General features: G+C 35.6%; 1 protein-coding gene across 1 annotated transcript in view; it reads right to left on the bottom strand.

Annotated features, from left to right (window-relative positions):
• svila (supervillin a) overlaps positions 1-19,566 on the bottom strand; it is a 62,891-nt gene extending 43,325 nt beyond the window's left edge. The window contains 6 exon segments of the mRNA XM_051125089.1: positions 4,690-5,362; positions 7,307-7,455; positions 7,923-7,983; positions 13,293-13,378; positions 13,916-13,976; positions 19,339-19,566. Coding sequence (XP_050981046.1) covers positions 4,690-5,362; positions 7,307-7,455; positions 7,923-7,983; positions 13,293-13,378; positions 13,916-13,976; positions 19,339-19,393 — 1,085 coding nt within the window. The 5' untranslated portion in view covers positions 19,394-19,566.
• Between the last annotated feature and the right edge of the window lie 938 nt (positions 19,567-20,504).

Raw genomic sequence — 20,504 nt, forward strand, 5'->3', positions numbered from 1 at the left:
ATGGCATAATAGGGGCACTTAAAGAAAACATGTTTACAAAATTAAATTATATACTTACATCAATATTATACCAAATTAAATAATTAAAATCCTCTTCAGATATATATATATACAATATCCTACAATGCACATATTTTCCACAATTGTTTAATAAAATATGTGACCCTGGACCACGAAACCAGTCTTAAGTAGCACGGGTATATTTGTAGCAAATACAAACTGTATGGGTCAAGTACAGATCATGTTCCATTAAGGTATTTAGTAAATTTTCTACCTGATATATTTAAAAATGTAATTTTGGATTAGTAATATGCATTGCTAAGAACTTCATTTTTGACAACTTTAAAGCGATTATCTAAGTGTTTTCTAAGGATTTTTTTGCAACCTTATATTCCAGATTTTCAAATAGTTGTATCTCAGCCAAATATTGTCCTATCTTAATCATGCATAATTTTCCATACATCAATAAAAATCTTATTTATTCAGCTTTAATATGATGTATAAATCTCATTTTCAAAAAAATGGACCCTTATGACTGGTTTTGTGGTCTAGGGTCACATATTTTCTTCTAAATTAACCGTGGGCCCCAAAAGGCCCTTAGGGTTCTATAGACCTCAATTTGAAAAGCCCTGCTTCAGATGACAAATGACTGAAAGTCCTAGAAATTTGGCACTGAGAACTCTGAATAAGCTTATTTGTGAACTGTACAAAAAGCTCAAACCATTTTGATGCATAAAGGCGGTTTCTCCCTTATACAATATCATATAAATTTGCAGCTGTGGACATCTAAACACCCAGCTAATTTCACACTACACAGCATTTCATTACATGCTGGGTGAGAAAGGTTTGCTGATAAGCTAGCTTAGTTTGTGATGTCTGGTTCTTTTGATTTAGGTCAGCAGAACCAAAACTCTCAGCAGGGGGAGGCAAAAGACTCTCCTCCAAAACCTTTTGCAGTGAAGAAACCTAAAGTAAATCATAGAGAAAACATGCTGTAATGCTTTTAAAAGATGTCTTTTATGGGGTTACACTTTGTATGTCCATGTCTTCTTTTCGACCTGTTCACCTATGTTACAGCTTGATCTCCATCAGTTGAGAGCCATGATACTGTTAAAAAAAAACACCAATTACTCAACCATTCTCTACACATCACCCTTTTATGAGTTCTATCCCATACTCCTCTAGCCGATAAAAGCTGTTTCTCCTGACCCGAGCTTGACGGCTGCAATCTATACACTCACATATGGTACCATGCACTCCACTGAGCTCCTCTGGACCTCTGTTTAAGTGAAACCATGCTCTGCACTCTGTAATTGTTGAGTCATGTGAACTGTTTTTAACCTCATCTAAGAGGACTGTATATTCTCCATTTCTCACTACACATCTCTTCTATCTACATTGGGTTTGTTAACGTCAGCAGACATTAAGTGACAATGAAATGCAAAGAAGTAAACAAAAAAAAAAAAAATACAGTCTGCAGAGGAACTTAAAAAAAAAAAAAAAAGGGGGAAAAATACAGAGCAAAAAAAAAAAAAAAAAAAAAAAAAAAGATGCAAAACAGGAACACAATTTGCGTGTGAAATGAGTCCCAGCGATCTTGGCTCTGCTGTTTTGCATGACTAATCAAGTTATCACACTCTCCATTTGGCATATTGAGCTAATGCAGGCCAAACGATCTGCATTTACATTCCTGTCGAGTTTGGTGACTCACAGCCCAACAATTTTCTCTTCCACCACAATACCACAAATTCAAACAAGTCACGCTTGCTTCAGCCAGGCACTGAAATATGAGGACGATAACTGACGTATATAAATAAACCACAAACACACACACAAAGTCACTGGACATTAGCAATAGTTAAGGGTAAACTGCAGCAAGAGGTCTAAATGTTCAATGATCAAATTCAAACCCACAGCACTCATTAACAGCGTGGATGGGATGGGTGGTAGAAATGTGTGCGAGGATGACCGCTTTGTTACGGAAATGATAGGCCCGACTCAAAACCATCCCCTGAGCCCTCTACCTTGCTGGTTCCAAATAACTTGACAGACTAAACCAGCCCTTAGTAGCTGTTTGTAAAACCAGGTTGCTACCATAATTAACAGCTTTGTGATCCAGTCATCCAAGCTAAGTGTGGTCTCTAGTAGGGGTGTGCAATATTTATCATCTGCGGTAATATCACAACTGTTGTTTTAACAAAATTGCAGGTATGAGTATGTCACTCACTTTGAAATAAGAAACAAAAACACATCTTGAAAGTTCAAAACATTCACAGAGAATGCCCCTTTAATTAAAGTTGTTCCCTGTGTATGGGTTTATATTTTTTATATTTAAATAAATAAGAAAGAGTACAAGCAACAGCGCCCTTTTCCTAAATATTAGTGTGTGAGTGCAATTGCAAATGTGATATTAATTTTACAGAACAGTTACACAACAAAGACTTTAATGTGGACTGAGTTACATTTTAGACTAATATTATCTGTTTTTTCTGTTTCCCTAGTGAAAACAGCTCCAAACAAAGCTGGAGCAAAATATTTTTTGTTTCCCAGAGCAACATTGTGGTGTTTCATTCCTGAATAAACCTGTTTTTTAAACAAATCATTTGAGTTAATGATCCATTCATGTACAGTCACTTGCTTCATTTCAAATGAATCAGTCATTTTGAGCAAATTGTTTGAATGAATGATTCAGTGAATCACTTATTAAAGAGATAATTCACCCAAAAACGAAAATTCTGTCATTAATTACTCACCCTTATGTCATTCCAAACCTGTAAGGCCTTTGTTCATCTTTTCAACACAATTTGAGATATTTTTAATGAAATCCAAGAGCTTTCTGACCCTGCATAGAGAGCAATGCAACTACCACATTCAAGGCCCAGAAAGGTGGAAAGGACATTGTTAAAACAGCCCATTTGACATCAGGGGTTTAAACGCAATACCTTGACATGTCAGTTGCGTTACTGTCTATGCAGGGTGAAAAAGCTTTCTGATTTCATCAGAAATATTTTAATTTGTCTTCTGAAGACAAACGAAGGTCTTACGAGTGTGGAACGACATGAGTGTGAGTAATTAATGACATAATTTTCATTTTTGGGTGTACTATTACTTTAAGAAAGGGACACCTGCTGCCACCTACTGACATTTTAGTGTCATATTTATCCATGACAGGCCTAAATCAGTCAAGTTGCCAGCACAAAAACCTCACTCCCAAGTCGTCACATATTGACGCTTGGTCAGGACCCTTTGGCAGCACTTTTTGACGCACAGGGTACCACTTTAGCGTCATTTTTGGACGTGCAGGGTCCTCTATTGCTTTAAATAAGAATACTTTGGTATCAATATGCTGACACAAAAGGCATAGGGAATTTTATCATCATGATTAAATTTCATATTGGGTAATATTTTTGCCATTATTGCATACATGTTGGGACGCTTTTTTTTTTTCCCCACATAATGCAAACAACTAAAAGCAATAGAGGACCCTGCATTTCCAAAAGCAACACTAAAGGGGTACCCTGAACGTCAAAAAATTACGCCAAGGGCTCCTTACGAAGCATCAATATGTGACGAGTTCTGTGTTGCAAAAACACACTTAGCAAAATATTGTTTAATTATTGTTATCGAAAAATTAAAAAAAAAAAAAATCTCAATAAGTAGAAATATTTTTTTTGTCAATATCGCACACCCCTAATTCCTAGACATAAGTTGCAAAGTGGAACAACTAGACTACAAACCAATAAACCACCAGACAACACAAGACTCTAGTCACAATCCTTGTTACCTCACATACCAGCAAGGATGTTTATAGGACAGGACTAGAGATGGTTTGAGATAGGGCCATGAGGTTAGGTGGGACCACTGTTAAGTGAAGGGTGTCTAACACACCCATAAATCCCAAACGCATGGTACCTGGAAGGCCAGTTGATCGGAGAGAAGGTGTCTCCTTCTGAATCAGTCTGAAGTGACCACTGGTTTGTTGGCTGGGAGCTAAATTAGTTGAGAAATGCCCAAGTGAGTGAACCACTCAACAACTTGGTGTTTATCCGTGTAGAGAAAGAGGAGGCAAAGAGGGGGGAACTATAGAGAAACTAGGAAACTACTAAGAAAGTAGGGCCTCAAATAAGTTATGAAACTTGAGCTCGGCCTGCTGGGAACAGGGTTTTAAAGGCCAAGTCCTCATTTGTTCACATTAACTAACCAATCAAACTTTATACTGACATTATAAATGTGCTCTGGGTATTTCCTGAATATCATTATTTATCATATTCATTAGCAATATTTTGGCTTGGCTTGATGTTGGAAATTTTAATTCTGCTGCAATCTTTTGCTGCTTAATTTGGCACGCACTTTGATTCCGATGCGTCACTGAGCACTGACCCATGCCATAAAGAAACAACTGCCAAAGGACAGTAAAGGTCAATGCTAATGAATAATGTGTCATACTGAACAGAGCCCACCCATCTTTAGGGAGCTGTTGAAACACTCCAACAGAATGCAAGCCAAATCCTACAAATTGATGACTTTCCTTCACCTGTGAAAGACAGATTCAGGGGAATACCAGCCAACATTCTTTTCAAGAGAAGTGAGTAAGAGCAAGAGAAGGAAATTAGGACACTGATACATAAAGAAACAAAATACATAGAGAAACAAAAAAAAAGAAACATCTATCAGGCTGAGAAGACTCACCCGTGTCTTTGGAGGATGTTGTGAGCCTGCTGCTCAATAAACAGATCACCAGGAGACGCTGCCTGTTTGGGAGATGGCATCATGGCCCTTCGGCCTGCATTAGGCGAGCTGGGAACCCCCATCGCCCCTGGTTCCTTCCCTGGAACTCTGGCAGACCCTGATACATCCATATATGCAGATGGGTCAGGTGCAACCCCTCCATGCAATCTATCCCGCTCATGTGCCCTCCTCTGGTTCTCCAGATTCATCATCCTCTCACGCTCAGAGATGGACTCTGGACGGATGTACTCTGGATCGCTGTGAATGTGTGAGCTGGCCCTATCTACATGATGGCTGGGGGTGTAAGCATTATGCTCCACCCCATCTCCTCCTTCTACCTTTGACTTGTGCTGTCGGTCTGAGCCGTCGGGTTCTCTGGAGGTTCTGGAGTAGCGAGCGGTATAGTCGGTCTCAGCCTCCTGATCCAGAGAGATGCCATAGCGCTCTGCTAGTTGACGGCGCCGTTCTGCCTTGTAACGTGCGATCCGTTCGGCCTTAGAGTCCAGCTCTACCACATGAGTGGAGCCAGTGCTGTAGACAGGATCCGGTTGGCCTGTGTGGGTTCTGGACTGAACCTCTGCACTGTGCGGATTTGGAAAGTTTGGGTCGTTTTTGCCATAGTGCTGAAGAGAAACTACAATGAGAGAGACAAAGAAAAATGATGCACAGTTGATACTAAATCAATTAGCCTATACTTTAAACAATTAACCAACCACTAGCTTTTTCCTTTATGTTATAGGTGAGTGAATGATTCAAAGTATAAAAATAGTAGAAATTCATGAAAGATTTACATTATTTAAAAATCCACATCGTTTTATACATATTTTGGACTATGGGGGGAAACCATAATTTTGATGACGTGAAATGTTTGCACTCTGTGACAACCGGTTGCTATTTTTACTGCAACACATCTTGGAAAACACAACTCCTAAAATAAAATACTGATGACCACAGCTACTGAAAGAGCTTACAGGTGGCAATGGATATAAGCGTAGGCTTACACCATATGCCGTACCATTGATTTTCCCAACAAGGAGACTGAACGCCCACAGATATCGAGTGAAATCCATGCTGAAAAATTCCTTCAGTGGCTGCGGTGTCATGACAAGCGTTGGCATGTTTACATCCTGCCAGGATGGCATCTAGCGTTTCTTGTGTCTGCCATTTGTAAGCCATTTCAATAGCTGTGGTCTACTATTAGCCTCAGGGCTAAAGTAGAGAGAACAAAGACGCGAGTCTTTACAAAGTTTTATTCATCCACAGGCATCTTCCCATTCTTTTCTGCTCTTCCCTATGGCTAGGAAAGCAGTGAACTTCTCTTGTTGCCCTTCGACTAATAATTACAATTATGAAATTCCAGTTAAATGAAATTCCAGGACTTGCAAGGACTTTAAAAGCAGTTTTTTTTTTTTTTTTTTTTTCCAAGGACTTCAATCAAAGATCTCACTTATCAAACAATGTCTTACCTTTCAAATTCTAAAAAAAGATAAATGGTTAAAAATATACTAATAAAAGACATGGCTACTATAGGTAAACCATGGTAACCGCAAACTAACCACAGTTTTCCTACATTGACCATATTTTGTTTACTCTTTCATTCTTTCTTTCTTTGGATCAGGACTTCAGAGCTTGTGTTGCAAATAATTTGATTTAGATTGGTTCAAAAAAGAAAAAAGATTTGTGTGAACCCACTCCAAAATCTTGATCTGATTTGAATAATGATTCGCGAACCATCATTTTACGACACAATGGTTTAACTGATTTGGAGTTTTGATAAGCTCCATCACTACATGTGCTTTTTAAAATCATTACAAGCGATGACAAAACTTGAAAATTAATGTTTTTTTTATTACTTGATCTGGTTTTGCTAGTGAATCGCTTGAAATGAATCAATTGGAGCAGTTCCATTAATTTTCTAATTTCTTCATTGCTAGTAATGTTTTTAAAAAGCACATACAGTGATGGGTAAAACTGAGCTTTTCGAAACTCTGAATCAGTTAAACCATTGTGTCACAAAATGATTCAGTGTTTCGAAGCGCTCCAATTGATCGTGTATCGCGAATCACTCAATTGATTCGGTTCATCTGTTTCTCTAACAACTTCAGCCATGTTTACATGGCATTGTCATTATTACTACTGGCTTAGCTTGCTAGTTTTATGACAAATAAAATAAGCGAAAAAAGCATGATGTTTTTGAACTGTTGAATTTTGTGTGAAAAGACAATCAATTAAACACTTATTTCATAGATACATTGTCTTTAAATAATTCAAGATGTTTTCAAGTACCTCTTCAGGTATATTGCGATTTTCAAGGGTTTAAGGCCTTAAATTTCAAAAAGTCAAATTCAAGTACTTCAAGCACTTTAAGCACCTTGTATGAGCCTGGTTTAACCATTCTGTGTCATTGAAATAATGGCACCCCATAGTCCAAAATATGTATAAAACAATGCTGATTTTTTAAATAACGTCAATCTTTATGGGTGTTTTCTACTACATATTTCAATAAGACACATCATTTACTTTATATTAAGCCATACAAGTCTTAATACCTGGGGTTCCCTTTAAGCACATTTCTCACCTGTACAGGGGTCACAGGTGTCTGCTGCACGGGTATATCTCGGAGTGTCCTCCTCTAGCAGTCTATTACTAACTAGACCTCCACAACCTGGGAGATTTTGGAGAACATCACTATCGATTCCCTCCAGACGCCTTGCAATTCGCTCTTTCCTACAAACAGGAGCGGTACAGGGGAATATTAAACAGCATAATTCTTAATCTGAGGAAAAAACATTTGTTAATGAAATACACTGTGTTTATTAGTAACTCTTCCATATATTATTGTTATATTATACAATACCATTCAAAAGTTCGGATTCTGTTCTTTAAAGCTTTTAGTGCTCAACAAGGCTCTGAGTATTTGATAAAAGAAAATAGAGTAAAAATAGTAATAACCCCCAACTTTTAATAAGAGTTTACACATTTATTATACATTATTCACTTATTTCGGTATTTTTGGATATGAATGCTACTTTAATTCTAGTGAAGAGCTTGAAACGTGCGTGGTGAAAGAGAAACTTAAGTGTTTTTCAGCAAAAACAGCATGTTGACAACTTTGTGATTTTGTTATTGTTGCCAAACACCTGCAGTAACTGAACTTTGGCTGTGCATGCTTTGAGAATGATTTAACTTCTCACCTGTTCATGTCCCAACTCTGACTCAAACTTACAGTCTCAAAACGTTTCCTTAATTCTGAAACTAAAAAAAAAGGCAAAGTTAGAATGGAAAAGAGTGAGAAAGAAATACAGAAAAATAAGTAAATCCATCAAAACCATTACAAACCAAACCAAACACTAAAACACATTCAAACATACAGTATATAGAATGCTGTATTTGTTATATTCTTAAACAACTCTATACTACAAGACAACAACAGTGTTTCACACCACATGAGGACAATCTAATCTTTAAATAGTTTACCTTTGCTCAAGTCATGTTTTATGATATATTTGACGTATTACACTAACCCTCACTGGCATATCCAACAGCATCATAAACCTGTTAAATTTTGAGAGCTCTTTGGCAACACTAACATTTTCCTACAGCAAGGCTCAAGAATGAATGGCAAGCATATAAAAAAGCCAATCCCATCCCTTGCATTTACTTTCCAAATAAAAGAAATATCCTTCATGATCTTTATATACTTGGGGACATGCTCCCTATGTCCCCAAGTACACTAAGCCATGTCATTACAGTGACAATTCCAATAACAGTCAAGGAGACAAAAGTCCAGTGTGTTATCTAAAACAAAAGCTGCTTACACTTAAGCCGTCTGACATTAGCTAGGAACATGGCTGACTGGCTTTCCACAAAAGTTAGCCAATCATAGGTGCATCCTCAGTGAATGTTGTTTCAGCTGTAACCATGGAAACATGACACTCAGCTGTGTCCAGTCACCAGGAGACCGGAGAAGTGATTGAGAGGAGACTCATCATGGGCTAATGTGTACACACGGCACACTTGTTTCTAACAATGCTTTCTCAGCCTGGTCTCTCTGGGATCCAAAGCAAAGATCTGGGCGATGCAATGAAGAGACAGGGCAGGTTCATTCCCACAGGGCAGGATTTCTCTTTCTGCTACATGCAGTCAAGCAACAGGGTTTGTGCAGGTTTTATGAAGGCAAAGAAAAAAAAAAAGCCTTTTTAAGACTTTTTAAGACCCTTTTTTTAAGAGAAAATGTAAGGGGAAAAAAGGAACACAATGTTAAAATAGTCTTTAAATGTAAATGGCCGTTTGTCAATATGCATTCTTGTCTGTATTTGTGAAAGGCCATCAGTCGTCTCCCAAGTACTGTTCCAATTCAAATTTCACATCTAGCGAAGTACAGTTCAAATCCCCGAATGTGTTCTAGCTCTGTCCTTTTTATCAAGGATGCATCAAGAGGTGACTGATTACTGTTATTTTGTAACAAAATGTAGCTTTAATAGGATTTCAGGTGAGCATGTAGTTGTTTAAAACTTAAATCTGTGGTTTATTTATAAAGATAGCGCCTATTTGAAAATTTGCTTCGCTGATTTCGGAGATGTGAGCTCCAGGCGATCACCGAGCATTTAGTGCTCATGTATCCTCAGCTAGTCCTTCTGACAATTGCCACTGGTTGTAACGTCTCTGTAGTGGTTAAACATGAGATCCGATTCATTTTGGGTAAATCTAACAGGTAGTTTTTGGTCTTGTGAATCTATCATTTGTTCCAGGTCATATAATTTTGGATGAGGACAAAGTTATGTTTCTTAAATTATATTTTTCAATCATAATAACAGCACTGACTTTGTAGCATGCATTTGACTGAATTGTTTGCTTTTGTCTTCATTTCCTATTACATAAGCCTCTTACACTTTAGACACTTTTATAATGGCTATTATTGTTAATTAAAACTGACATTTAACAAAAAAGGCAGAGTTGTGCTCGTCATATTTCATTTTATTATACAAAGTATAATAACATGAAGATATTCCTTTTTTTTTGCAGTGCATGCAACATTTAATGCCATAACTTTATGAATTTTAAATCTTCTACTCTAACTGCTGATCCAAGATCTTTTTAGGCCTTAATTTGTGGAAAGGCTAAGTAATTATGACTTTTTAAGACCCGCAGACACTTCAAGTAATGTCAAGCGTGTCTTACTTGATTAGCTTAAATAATTCTAATAAAAAGTTAATTAGACAGATGTGTAAAAATGTCAAAGAACAATTTATCACGTTTAACTTATTTTTATTAATTTATCAGACACTTCACTATATTTTCAATGAAACCACATGAGTGTGTTCAAGTTCCCACTTGGAAAGGTGGGGGGGGGGAGAAGAAACAGCAGTGTGAATCTGACACTAGACACACCTGATTCTAACAAGCCAGGATTACACAACTATAAGAACCTAATGCCAGCAAAATGAAAGGGGGACATAAAATAACTAAAACACACAAAGTTTATAGCCAAGACTAATCACTGTCATGAGATTTTCCTGAAAGGAGAACACCTACTGTTACCAGCAAATTTACAAAACACACATACAAAAAAGCAAGGGGAAACAATGTGGACTTGATTTCATCCAACAGGAATTAATTAAAGGTGAAAAGTGGGTGTTGTGCACTAGAATGGAGCCAAACCAAATGGGAGTTTACTAAAACAAATGTCTAAACAGCTATTTGGCTCTTGAGTAAATATCAAATAGCCTGTGTGACGTCAACGGACAATTACGATCGTTTAAGAACAACAAAGATATAAAATTTTGATTTACATTTGAATTACAAGCACAATAAATCGTTCACAATAAAACAAGTAACATGCATTTTTTTTTAAAGCAATAAAAATATGCTTAAATTCAAGAACACAAAACACTAGTGTGATCAGAGACTGACAACATGCATTAGCACATATAGCAGCATTTACAAAAAAATAAAGACAGAATATGACCTTAAAAATACATGTGGAGTCATTTGGAGCTTACCAGAAGGAGGCTGCTCCTGCGAGAGCTCCACAAAATCATGTTCACCCATTTTCTGCACTGGCTTATAGTACAAAGATTTTACAAAGTATCCTGGTACTCTCTTTCACACAACTGTCACATTTTCAGGGCCAGTAAGCAAGACAACTTGCCCAACAACAGGTGGCCCCAAGCAGACCAAATATAGGTCACCAGCAACCCATCCCCCCAACCCAGTGACCTCCATGTGTCCAGGAACCGTCAAGACAATGCTAATTGAAAGAACATACAGTCTTGAAGCACCCTGTGAAATCTTTGATAAAGGAACTATGGCTAGCATTATATACCTTGTTGTTTGCCATTTTAGCAGACCATTGTCATCTAATGTAAATACAGAATGTCTCAAGTGACTATATCAGGGACAGACACCCTAAAACTAAGCAGGCTTAAAGGGACAGTACACCTAAAAATGAAAATAACCCCATGATTTACTCACCCTCAAGCCATCCTAGGTGTATATGACTTATAGATAAATAGAATCTGAGTTATATTAACAATAGGGATGTAACAATATTATCAATATTGTGATATCAAGACACCAAAACTGTCTCGATATTATCGTGGTCACATATGAATATGAAACAATAGATCTTCTGGGCAAAAAAAGTAATTTTTAAAATATATTTAAACTTCGTATTGTAACATAACATTTCTTTAAGTTGTGTTTTGGGCCATTATGTTTAGACACAGTTATTGTCAAACGAACTAAAACCGAAAGCACAATATGGCTTAAACCCTTCATCAAGCCTGTTTTCGCTGTTTTCAAAGCGAAGCGCACACTTTGTTCGGGCGAATAGCTCAAATTGTCGATTTTCCATGCTTCAGAACGAATCAGTTTCCTGTGAATAAATGCAGTGAACTCGTTTATTGTATATTTTGTAAGTTTAGCGTGCCTTTGGGAACGCAACATCCATCAGTAAGCTTTATTTCCACAGCAGATGATTATAGCATTTCACTAGATTTGGCTGGAGCTTTCCTTCAAAATAAAAGCTGTACTGCCATTTCCATCAAAATAAAAGCTTAACTCTTGTGCGACCTTACGGACATTGTCTTTTTCAGTTGTGCGAATCTTTAATCATTTTGCCTGACTGCATAAATTTTGGCACAGGTGTATTTTTATTGGAATTTAAATGTTTCACCCTCATTTCCTTTAATAAATCTACTTTACACTAGGGACAAAAAATAGTTCCTCTCAGGACCTTAAGAACAAAAAGTCCTCATTGAAACCCATTACAACCGCCATTTTTAATTCCAGGGCCATTTAACTATAAAATGATGCAATATTTGTTAATAGGCTTTCATGCTGTTGGCAATGCTTCGGGGGAAAAAAAAAAAAAAAAAAAAAAACATTACTATTTTTTTTACTAGATGGTGCCATTTTTACAAGATTGGAATATAAAGCAAATACTCTCTTTATTCCTGTTTCCTGCTCATGCATATTATAGTCTATTATAGAGTCAGTTGGATAATGCAGCTATAATTGTGTGGGTATGTTGGCATGGATGTCAGTGTGGTTTGATGCATTTCCTAAATAAAATTGTGTGTTTGTGTACGCACCTGTAATGTTTGAGAGAGAGAAATTATACTGTACTGTGAATCACAAATCTGCTGTACTGCACCCAAACAAAATCTTACTAAAAGCTAATTTTTTGAGATATCAACCTCACAACTTGGAACACAACTTGTTTAGATTTATGCCTTTGATTTTCTATCAAAATGTTTTATACAATATATATTTTATAAAAAAAAAAAATAATAAAAAATAATAATAATAATAATAATAATAATAATAATAATAATAATAATAATCACGTAAATCATTTTCATAAACTTAAACCTCTATAACTTTTCTGGTTTATACTTTTTACAACTTTAAGTTCAACAATATTCTGCCATGGGTCTTTTTTTTTTTTTAAATGAGACCAAACTTAAGTCTGTACTCCCAAGCTTCAAATTTTTATGACAGTTTTTTGACATGGGCATTTTTGTCCACTATGAACCTATATGTAACTTTTTTAAATTGATGCACAAGGGTTAAAAGTGTAGTATGAATTACTGACAGCTAGTGGTTTAAATGGGTAACGTTGGTACAGTCCAAATTCAAAACATCTCATTTAAGTGTAGAAATTAGTAAAGTAGTAGTGTAATTTCCCTACTGTAGTGTTAAGCAAAAATTACCTAGCAATCATTTTAATTTATTTTACAGTGCAGTTTTTATAATATATGGCTATTACTGTCATTGTTGTTGTTGTTATTACTATAATATTTCAATTTGTTTGGCTTCTTAAAACACCAGTGTGAGTGTCATTTAGACTGAATTGGGATTGAACCTGCAACCTTTGTATGAAGATACTTAACTTTCAGGCTAACACACCTCAACCAGAAAAGTGCAGAAGTCAACTGAATCTTCCTACGTTTGTGACAGAGCTCATGGCTCCTGGTTTAGTAAGAGTCAAATATTTACTGGTATATAATAGCCATGATAAAGAACGACACAGCTGAAGTGCTGATATGTACTGTACTTACCCTTGGGTGTATTTCCCAGCACACTGACATCTAATTCTTTGTTGGTTCCCTCGTCTTTCTCTTCAAACAAGAACTCTTTCTGGAAGCTGGACAAGCAAGAGAAACCAGGTTTAAATTTCAATATACTTTGCATATAATGTTTATAACAGAAACATGAGGCTTTAGAATTGCCTGCTTTTGTTGAAGCAGCACCTTAAAGGGATCTGGATCTTGGCAGAAATCACAGAGTTTCATCCAAAAAATGTGAAATGCAATATCTTCACATAAAAATGATATTTTCCACAACTGGATTTGAAATACTGAAAGTATTTTTTTAAAGTAAGAGTAACAAGGTTAACAAATATTTTCCTAATAGCAAATAATTGCACATACAGAACGAAAATAATTAGCTGGGAGAATAAACATAACATTCTACTAAAAACAAAAATCCCACATCTCAAAACATGACTACATCTGGAGGTACACAATGTAGGCCTATTAAATTTGTTCAAGCCTTATACAAGACAAGTAAAAAGACTGAATTTCGGTTGGTGTGGATCTTTTCCACTGAGCTTATAAAAGCACATAAAACCCAAGTTACATAAAAATTTTACTAAATTGTTACATAAAAATATAGATCTTACCTAAGAGCTCTTCGTTGTAGTTTGGTATTGCCAACTTTAGGAGCTGTTTCTCCTGTGAAGCCTGTGCACACAAAAGAGAGCATAGCCTTCAGACTACAAATACTCCTGCTGGTGACAGGAGTGATCAGCAAAAGATGTTTCAAAGGCCCCATGTGAAGGGCAGGAACGAAAACAATAGTATCCATTTCATGGATGTCAACATGGTGCTGTGTCCATAGTTGAACGGGCTTATTTCTGTATGCACTCATAGGTACATCTGTATGCAGAGAGTAAAGTGTCTGGGCTCTTGTGCTGTATGCTTTTCCAATGGTTTTGTCAGTCAAACTGACCACCGTGTAATGCACAAAGTCATCCGTTTCTTTTACGAAACATACACTCACAGACCTCCTGAGTGGAAATGCACCACTATGATCAATAGCAAAGATATGAAAAGAAAACCGCATTGCAGTGATGATAAATTCTGCCCAGCTTACAATAATAATTCATTTTATATTATTTAAATTGTTAGGGAAACTAAATACATAATTAAATAAAATTAGTAATACTGTTAATACTATTATTATTATTATTATTATTATTATTATTATTATTATTATTATTAATAAAACAAGTTGCCAATGTAAAACTATTTTCTGATATGGGTACTCTTACTAGGTTAAATCTTTGGAGTAATTTAAATTATTAGAATTTTTTTAATCAGTAGAAATAAGTTACAATAAAATTAACAAAAAGGGAAAAAATTAAATTAATAAAAAAATACAAATCATCAATACTGTTAGATATTACACCAACATACAAGAATAAAATAAAATTAAATTAAATTTAAAAAAAAATGAAAAAAATAAAAGGGTCTAATTTAACAGTTTTTGTTAATATTCACAAGACTAATCATTACAATAAAATAAAATAAAAAATAAATGCAATTAAACAAAATACAATTAAAATAAAATAAAATAAAGGGACTAATTTAACCATTTTTGTTAAAATTCACAAGACTAATGCAAAGAAATGACGTGGCAGATATTCAATGAATACTGGGAGATAACCAATATGTTACCAACATACAAGAATAAAATAAAAAATAAAATAAAATAAAATAATAAAACTCATCAATACTGGAAGATAGCCAATATGATGCCAACATACAAGAATAAATAATAAAATAAAAATAAAATAAGATAAAATAAAACAATTTTATGATAATAATCAATAATACCGGAAGATAGCCAATACGATGCCAACATACAAAAATCAATCAAATAAAATAAAATAAATAAAACTGACGGTACTAATTTAACATACTTTTTTGTTAACGTTTACATGATTAATGCAACAAATCGACTTCTAGTGTTGTTATCCAGGTGTGGCATCACTTCTATGAATAAGCACATGGAGATCTGACATCTGAGCCTCACAGAGGGATTAGAAGTGTAGAACATGTGTTTCTACTTTACCCACAGATCAATAGCCTGACCACACATTCACCCACACAGACCAAACACTCTATTTGACATTCAAAAAAGCAATTTTTAAATATACTAATCTATGGTAAAGCCTGTGGTTAGACATCATTACCTTCTTCTTTTCAATAAAAAACATCTGAGAAGAGAAAGTGAATGAGAGCCAACTGATGGACTGTGTTTTGCTACGGAGCGAGTTTTCACAGCTGGGATGAGTATCTGCTAAAAACATTCCTCACTGCCTAGAAATCTCCTCTCACTTCAGAGTCACAGGGCCAACGGACAAGGCAACATCAACTGGGAGGGGGATGGAAAGCGAACTTAGAAATGTGAATTTGTGCTGCTATGCCTGAAGTTGGTTTTTACCTTTAAACTAAAAATAATGACAAGCTCCTCTGTTCTGGTACCCTACACTGAGGATATCGTCCTGTACCATATGTTACCAATGTGTTATTGTTGCATCTGGGATAATTCAACTACAAAGCCATTGCCGTTGAAGCAAATCAAGTGATTAATGATGCCAGCATTAAAAAACAAAGCGCTGACAGATTTTCCAATGTCCTTGCTAAATTAACACTACAGGGTAAATGAAAAGTTAATGACAATGTTTCCCAGAAGCAGAAATAACAACAAAACCATCATGCAAGCTGACAGTTTGTAATGCTGATAAACTAGACTGATCACTAAAATTATCCTAAGTGCTCATTATATGCATTGCATGATCTGGTTGAGAGCACCCACTGCTAACAAGCATGCATAGAAATCCACAACACCTTGGCTCTGTGCCCTCTTAAGTACAGATGCTAATCAGACACAGTCAAGTGCGACATTTACAGCACTTTAAATGGCATGCGTGTTATTCTGCAGGCCTGTGACACACCGACGTACCTCTTCAATTTACAACAAGCATCATATAGAAGATGACTGCACAGCTCTAAAACTTGTTCAGGTTAATTTTATGTTCCAGAATATCACACACCTGTTTTCCAGCACGGTCAGTACTAAATAATTGGGTTGCTGATAAACTTGCATGACTGTAGGGTTCAGTCACTGATATCTGGCATTAGTCAGAGTAAAAGCACATGGAGGAGATACAGCTGAAGCAAGTCACAGCCTGTTTGATTGTATGACGAGATCAAAAACCCAGTGCTCTCAGGCTTCTAAACTCTGTAGTAAACAATTATTGTATGATTAAACTATGTAGAAAGACTTAATTTAATCACTTTTCAAAAAATGTGTGACCCCGGACCACAAAATCAGTCATAAGTAGCACAGGATAGAAATATTTGTAGAAATAGCCAACAAAACATTGCATGGGTCTAAATTATCGATTTTTTTTTTTTTTATGCCAAAAATCATTAGGATATTAAGTAAAGATCATGTTCCATGAAAATATTTTGTAAATTTCCTACAGTAAATCTATCAAAATTTAATTTTTGATTAGTAATATGCATTGCTAAGAGCTTCCAGATTCCAGATTTTCAAATCGTTATATCTCAGCCAAATATTGTCCTCTCCTAAAAAGCTTATTTATTCAGTTTTTAGATGATGTGTAAATCTCAATTTAATAAAAAAAAAAAAAAAAAAAAAAAAAAAAAAAAAAAAAAAGACCCTTATGACTGGTTTTGTGGTCCAGGGTCACATATACCACTCAAAAATTTGTTGATAATATTTCTTAATGATTTTTAAAGAAGTGCTCAACAAGCAGGGACCTATGAAATCTGCCTTAATTTTTCCCAAATTCTGATTTAATTTTTTTGTTTTGATTTGTTTTTAAATTCAGTTCTATTTTAGCAAATTCTTTTTTCCAATTTTGATGTTTTCATAAAATGTAATAAAAGCATCTCTAATTAAATATTTTTTAAACATTAAAATCTGGTAAATAAATTGTTAAATATATATTTTTTTTCTGGTAAATATTCCTTTAAAACATTATTTTTAAAATACTTTTATTAGCAGTAATACTATCATTACATTAACTAATATATTTCTGTCATAGTTTATTTAAATGAAACCAAACTTTTATTTTGTCGGGTTCCTGTGAAAACCTTTACGTTTCTGTTTGTATATAATATAGGGATGTCAGTCGATTAAAATTTTTAATCTAATTAATTACACAATGTGTCCATTAATTAATCTAATTAATTGAAAAATTAATTGGACCCTGAAAATACCCACAAAAGATTATTTGAAGCTATTTTTGCATTAAACGAGAAAGTAGACATTACAAATTGTAGCTTTAGAAAGAAATATTTTATTTGTTTCAACATAAAACGTATTACACAAACATTTAGGATACAACGGCCTAACAAACTATGGAACATAAAAGAAGATAATTTAAGAAACACGTCAGCATTTTTGTTCATACAACAAAGTCACTGGGTGAGCTATCCCTTTAATGTTATTATTATTATTATTAATAAATTATATGCTAAAACAGAAACTAAATCTGCTAGCAGGTGGTGGTAAATGTCTCCATTCGATAAGTTCTAATGGCTGATTCATATGGGAACGAAGTAAACGGCTTTCTTTATGAATGAGCCTTTAGAATCACTGATTCATACGATTCGTTCAAAACGCAGATTCATTCAGAAACTAAACTGCTGTTTTGCTCCGAGATACACAACAATTCTGCTATGGCTTTAAAGGTAATTTGTTCTTTGCAAAATTGAGCAAAAACACATAATACTGTGTTTAAAATAACAACATCAACTTCTTATTTACTGAACTGTTGTATAAAATCACATTTAAACTCATGATATTCAGGAGAAAATCAGCACTCGTACCCTGCATCATATTTGTCAGCAGTCAAATGTATGAAACATAAGATGATGTACAGGTCTGGGGGCGGGGCCAGTGTGTTAACTGCGTAAAAATGTTTTAATCACGTTATTTTTTTCATAACTTAAGTTAAACTGACATGTTAAACTGACAGCCCTAATATAATAGGATGGTAGTTTTTCCTTTTTTTTTTTTTTTTTTTTTTTTTTTTTTTTTTTAACAAAAGATGTAACAAAAGATTATTTCAAATAAATGCTGTCACTTTTCATCTATTTATTTCATCTTTACAGAATAAAAGTATTAACACACTTTCCAGAAAAAAAAAAAATGCTAGTCATTAACTATAAAAAAAAAAAAACGTTTTATTGAAAAACACATGGCCAAAATGTGTCAGTCAATTGTTACTGTAGCATTTATCTCAGCTAATAAAGGATTAGCCTTCAAGAGGAATAGGATTAGTCAGTGTGCACACAGGAAGTGTGCCATCACACATAAGTATGGCGACACTTACAGTAAATCATGATGTTTAATGTTATGTTTTAATACTAGCTCAACACCAAACATTCTTCAATGCCTTCAAACGAGTGTAAAACTGTCATTTATGAACTAACAGACAGAAAGGAAGATCTTAAGAGTCTTAAATGAGACAGCTGGTGTCTGCACTCCAGGAAAGGGCGAATTAGGTGACGGAGGATCTCTAAAACCCATTCATACGTTTACGAATTAACCCATTTACATTTGAACCAGTCAAAACACTGACTATTTACTATTAAACATTTGAATGAAAACAATTATAATTCATTCTGATGCAGAAAATCTGTCTAAAACTGCTTTGCTAGACACCAACACCTGCTATAAATGTGCAAACGCACCACTTAACTAAGAACACACAGGATAAATAGAAAAGCATGTGCTGTTGCGCAAGTGCACAGACCAAAACAAAACCATTAAAAGGCAATACGAGTCGAACTCTCTTAAACTGAACTGCAGAATTTAAACTATTTGCATCCAAACCACAATATGCAAAAGACAACTCTTATTCTATTCAAAAATCTTCATTTTGAGTCAGCGAGTTCCCTGTCCTGAATACGTCTGTCCTTGGAGGCTCTAGAACCATTAAAACCCAAGCAGCATTAACAGACATGTGGTGGGCCCGTCCCACCCCAACTGCCATTTACTCACCTTGGCACAACTTGACATGGTTGATATAGTTGGAGATCCAAGGGTTCCGGTACATATTGATAAAATAAAATGAGGGGTGGATGACAGATAAGAAAACAAAGTCACCAGAAAGGAGGGAGGGGGATCGTGAAGGAGCAAAGAGAGGAGGAAAATAGGAGAGAGTGAGAGAGGACTGCAGAAAGGCAGCAGTGTCTGAACTGCAAGGTGATGCAGAGTTAGCTGCAGCAGTCCTGGGACAGCCAGAGAAGGGAGGTGGAGAGAAAGAGAGAGAGAGAGAAACACTGCGAGAGGAGGAGGAGGAGGAGAACAGTACGGTACGGTATCTCTCCAGCACTATGACACTATGCTGACGGAGAGCCTTTCCGCTGTCTGCATGGCTACTGCTAAATGCTAGGAAGGTAACTACGGTGCTAATGCTGCTCACTGCTAATCAGATTAACAGTATTGAGGCTGAGAGAAATATATAGAAAGGGGAGAGAGGGGGAAGACAACAGTGATCAGACAGTAGCGCTAGCAGCAGCACACAGTGAATGTGTGTTTAGCTTTTAGGACAGCTGAAAGGGTGAGAAAGTAAGAAGATAAGTGTCTCAAAGGAACTAGAAATTCCACTCATCTCTGAGCAATGACGTATGTGTGGTACCGAGAAAAAGAAAGTGGAAAAGCAAGATCTCTGCCACAGGGAAAGCGACGCGCCAAGTCATATTGTTGTGCTGAGTGCTCAAGGGAGGAACGAAATAATTGACGACGTGCGTAGTAAAAAAAAAAAAAAATATTCGATTTATGGACTCATCAGGTCTTTCCCACTCCATCTTCCCAACATCAACAGATGATGCTGTGTGTTAAATAGGTTTAGATTTTTCATTTTTACTATCCTGGTCTCTGTAGTGTATTAAAGAAAAGAAAAAAACTTCCTAGCTTGAGTTTCTTCTCAGGAATAACGAGGAGTTTCAAAAGAACGACTCTGACCGAGAGCACCTGTTAGCTCCGGGGTTCAAATGGGATAAAATATCCAAACCAGCAGCCAAACTCAGAAATTCTCACGTAGTAAAGTCACCCATCTGTGAGGAAGATATTGAGTGCTGAAGAATGGAAAGAGACTGGAAAAGATGAAAGTGTAAAGAGAGAAAGAAATAATGGTCAAATAAATGGGCAGTAGAAAAAAAAGC

Source organism: Labeo rohita, chromosome 12 (genome assembly GCF_022985175.1).
Source record: "Labeo rohita strain BAU-BD-2019 chromosome 12, IGBB_LRoh.1.0, whole genome shotgun sequence".
NCBI lineage: Eukaryota > Metazoa > Chordata > Actinopteri > Cypriniformes > Cyprinidae > Labeo > Labeo rohita.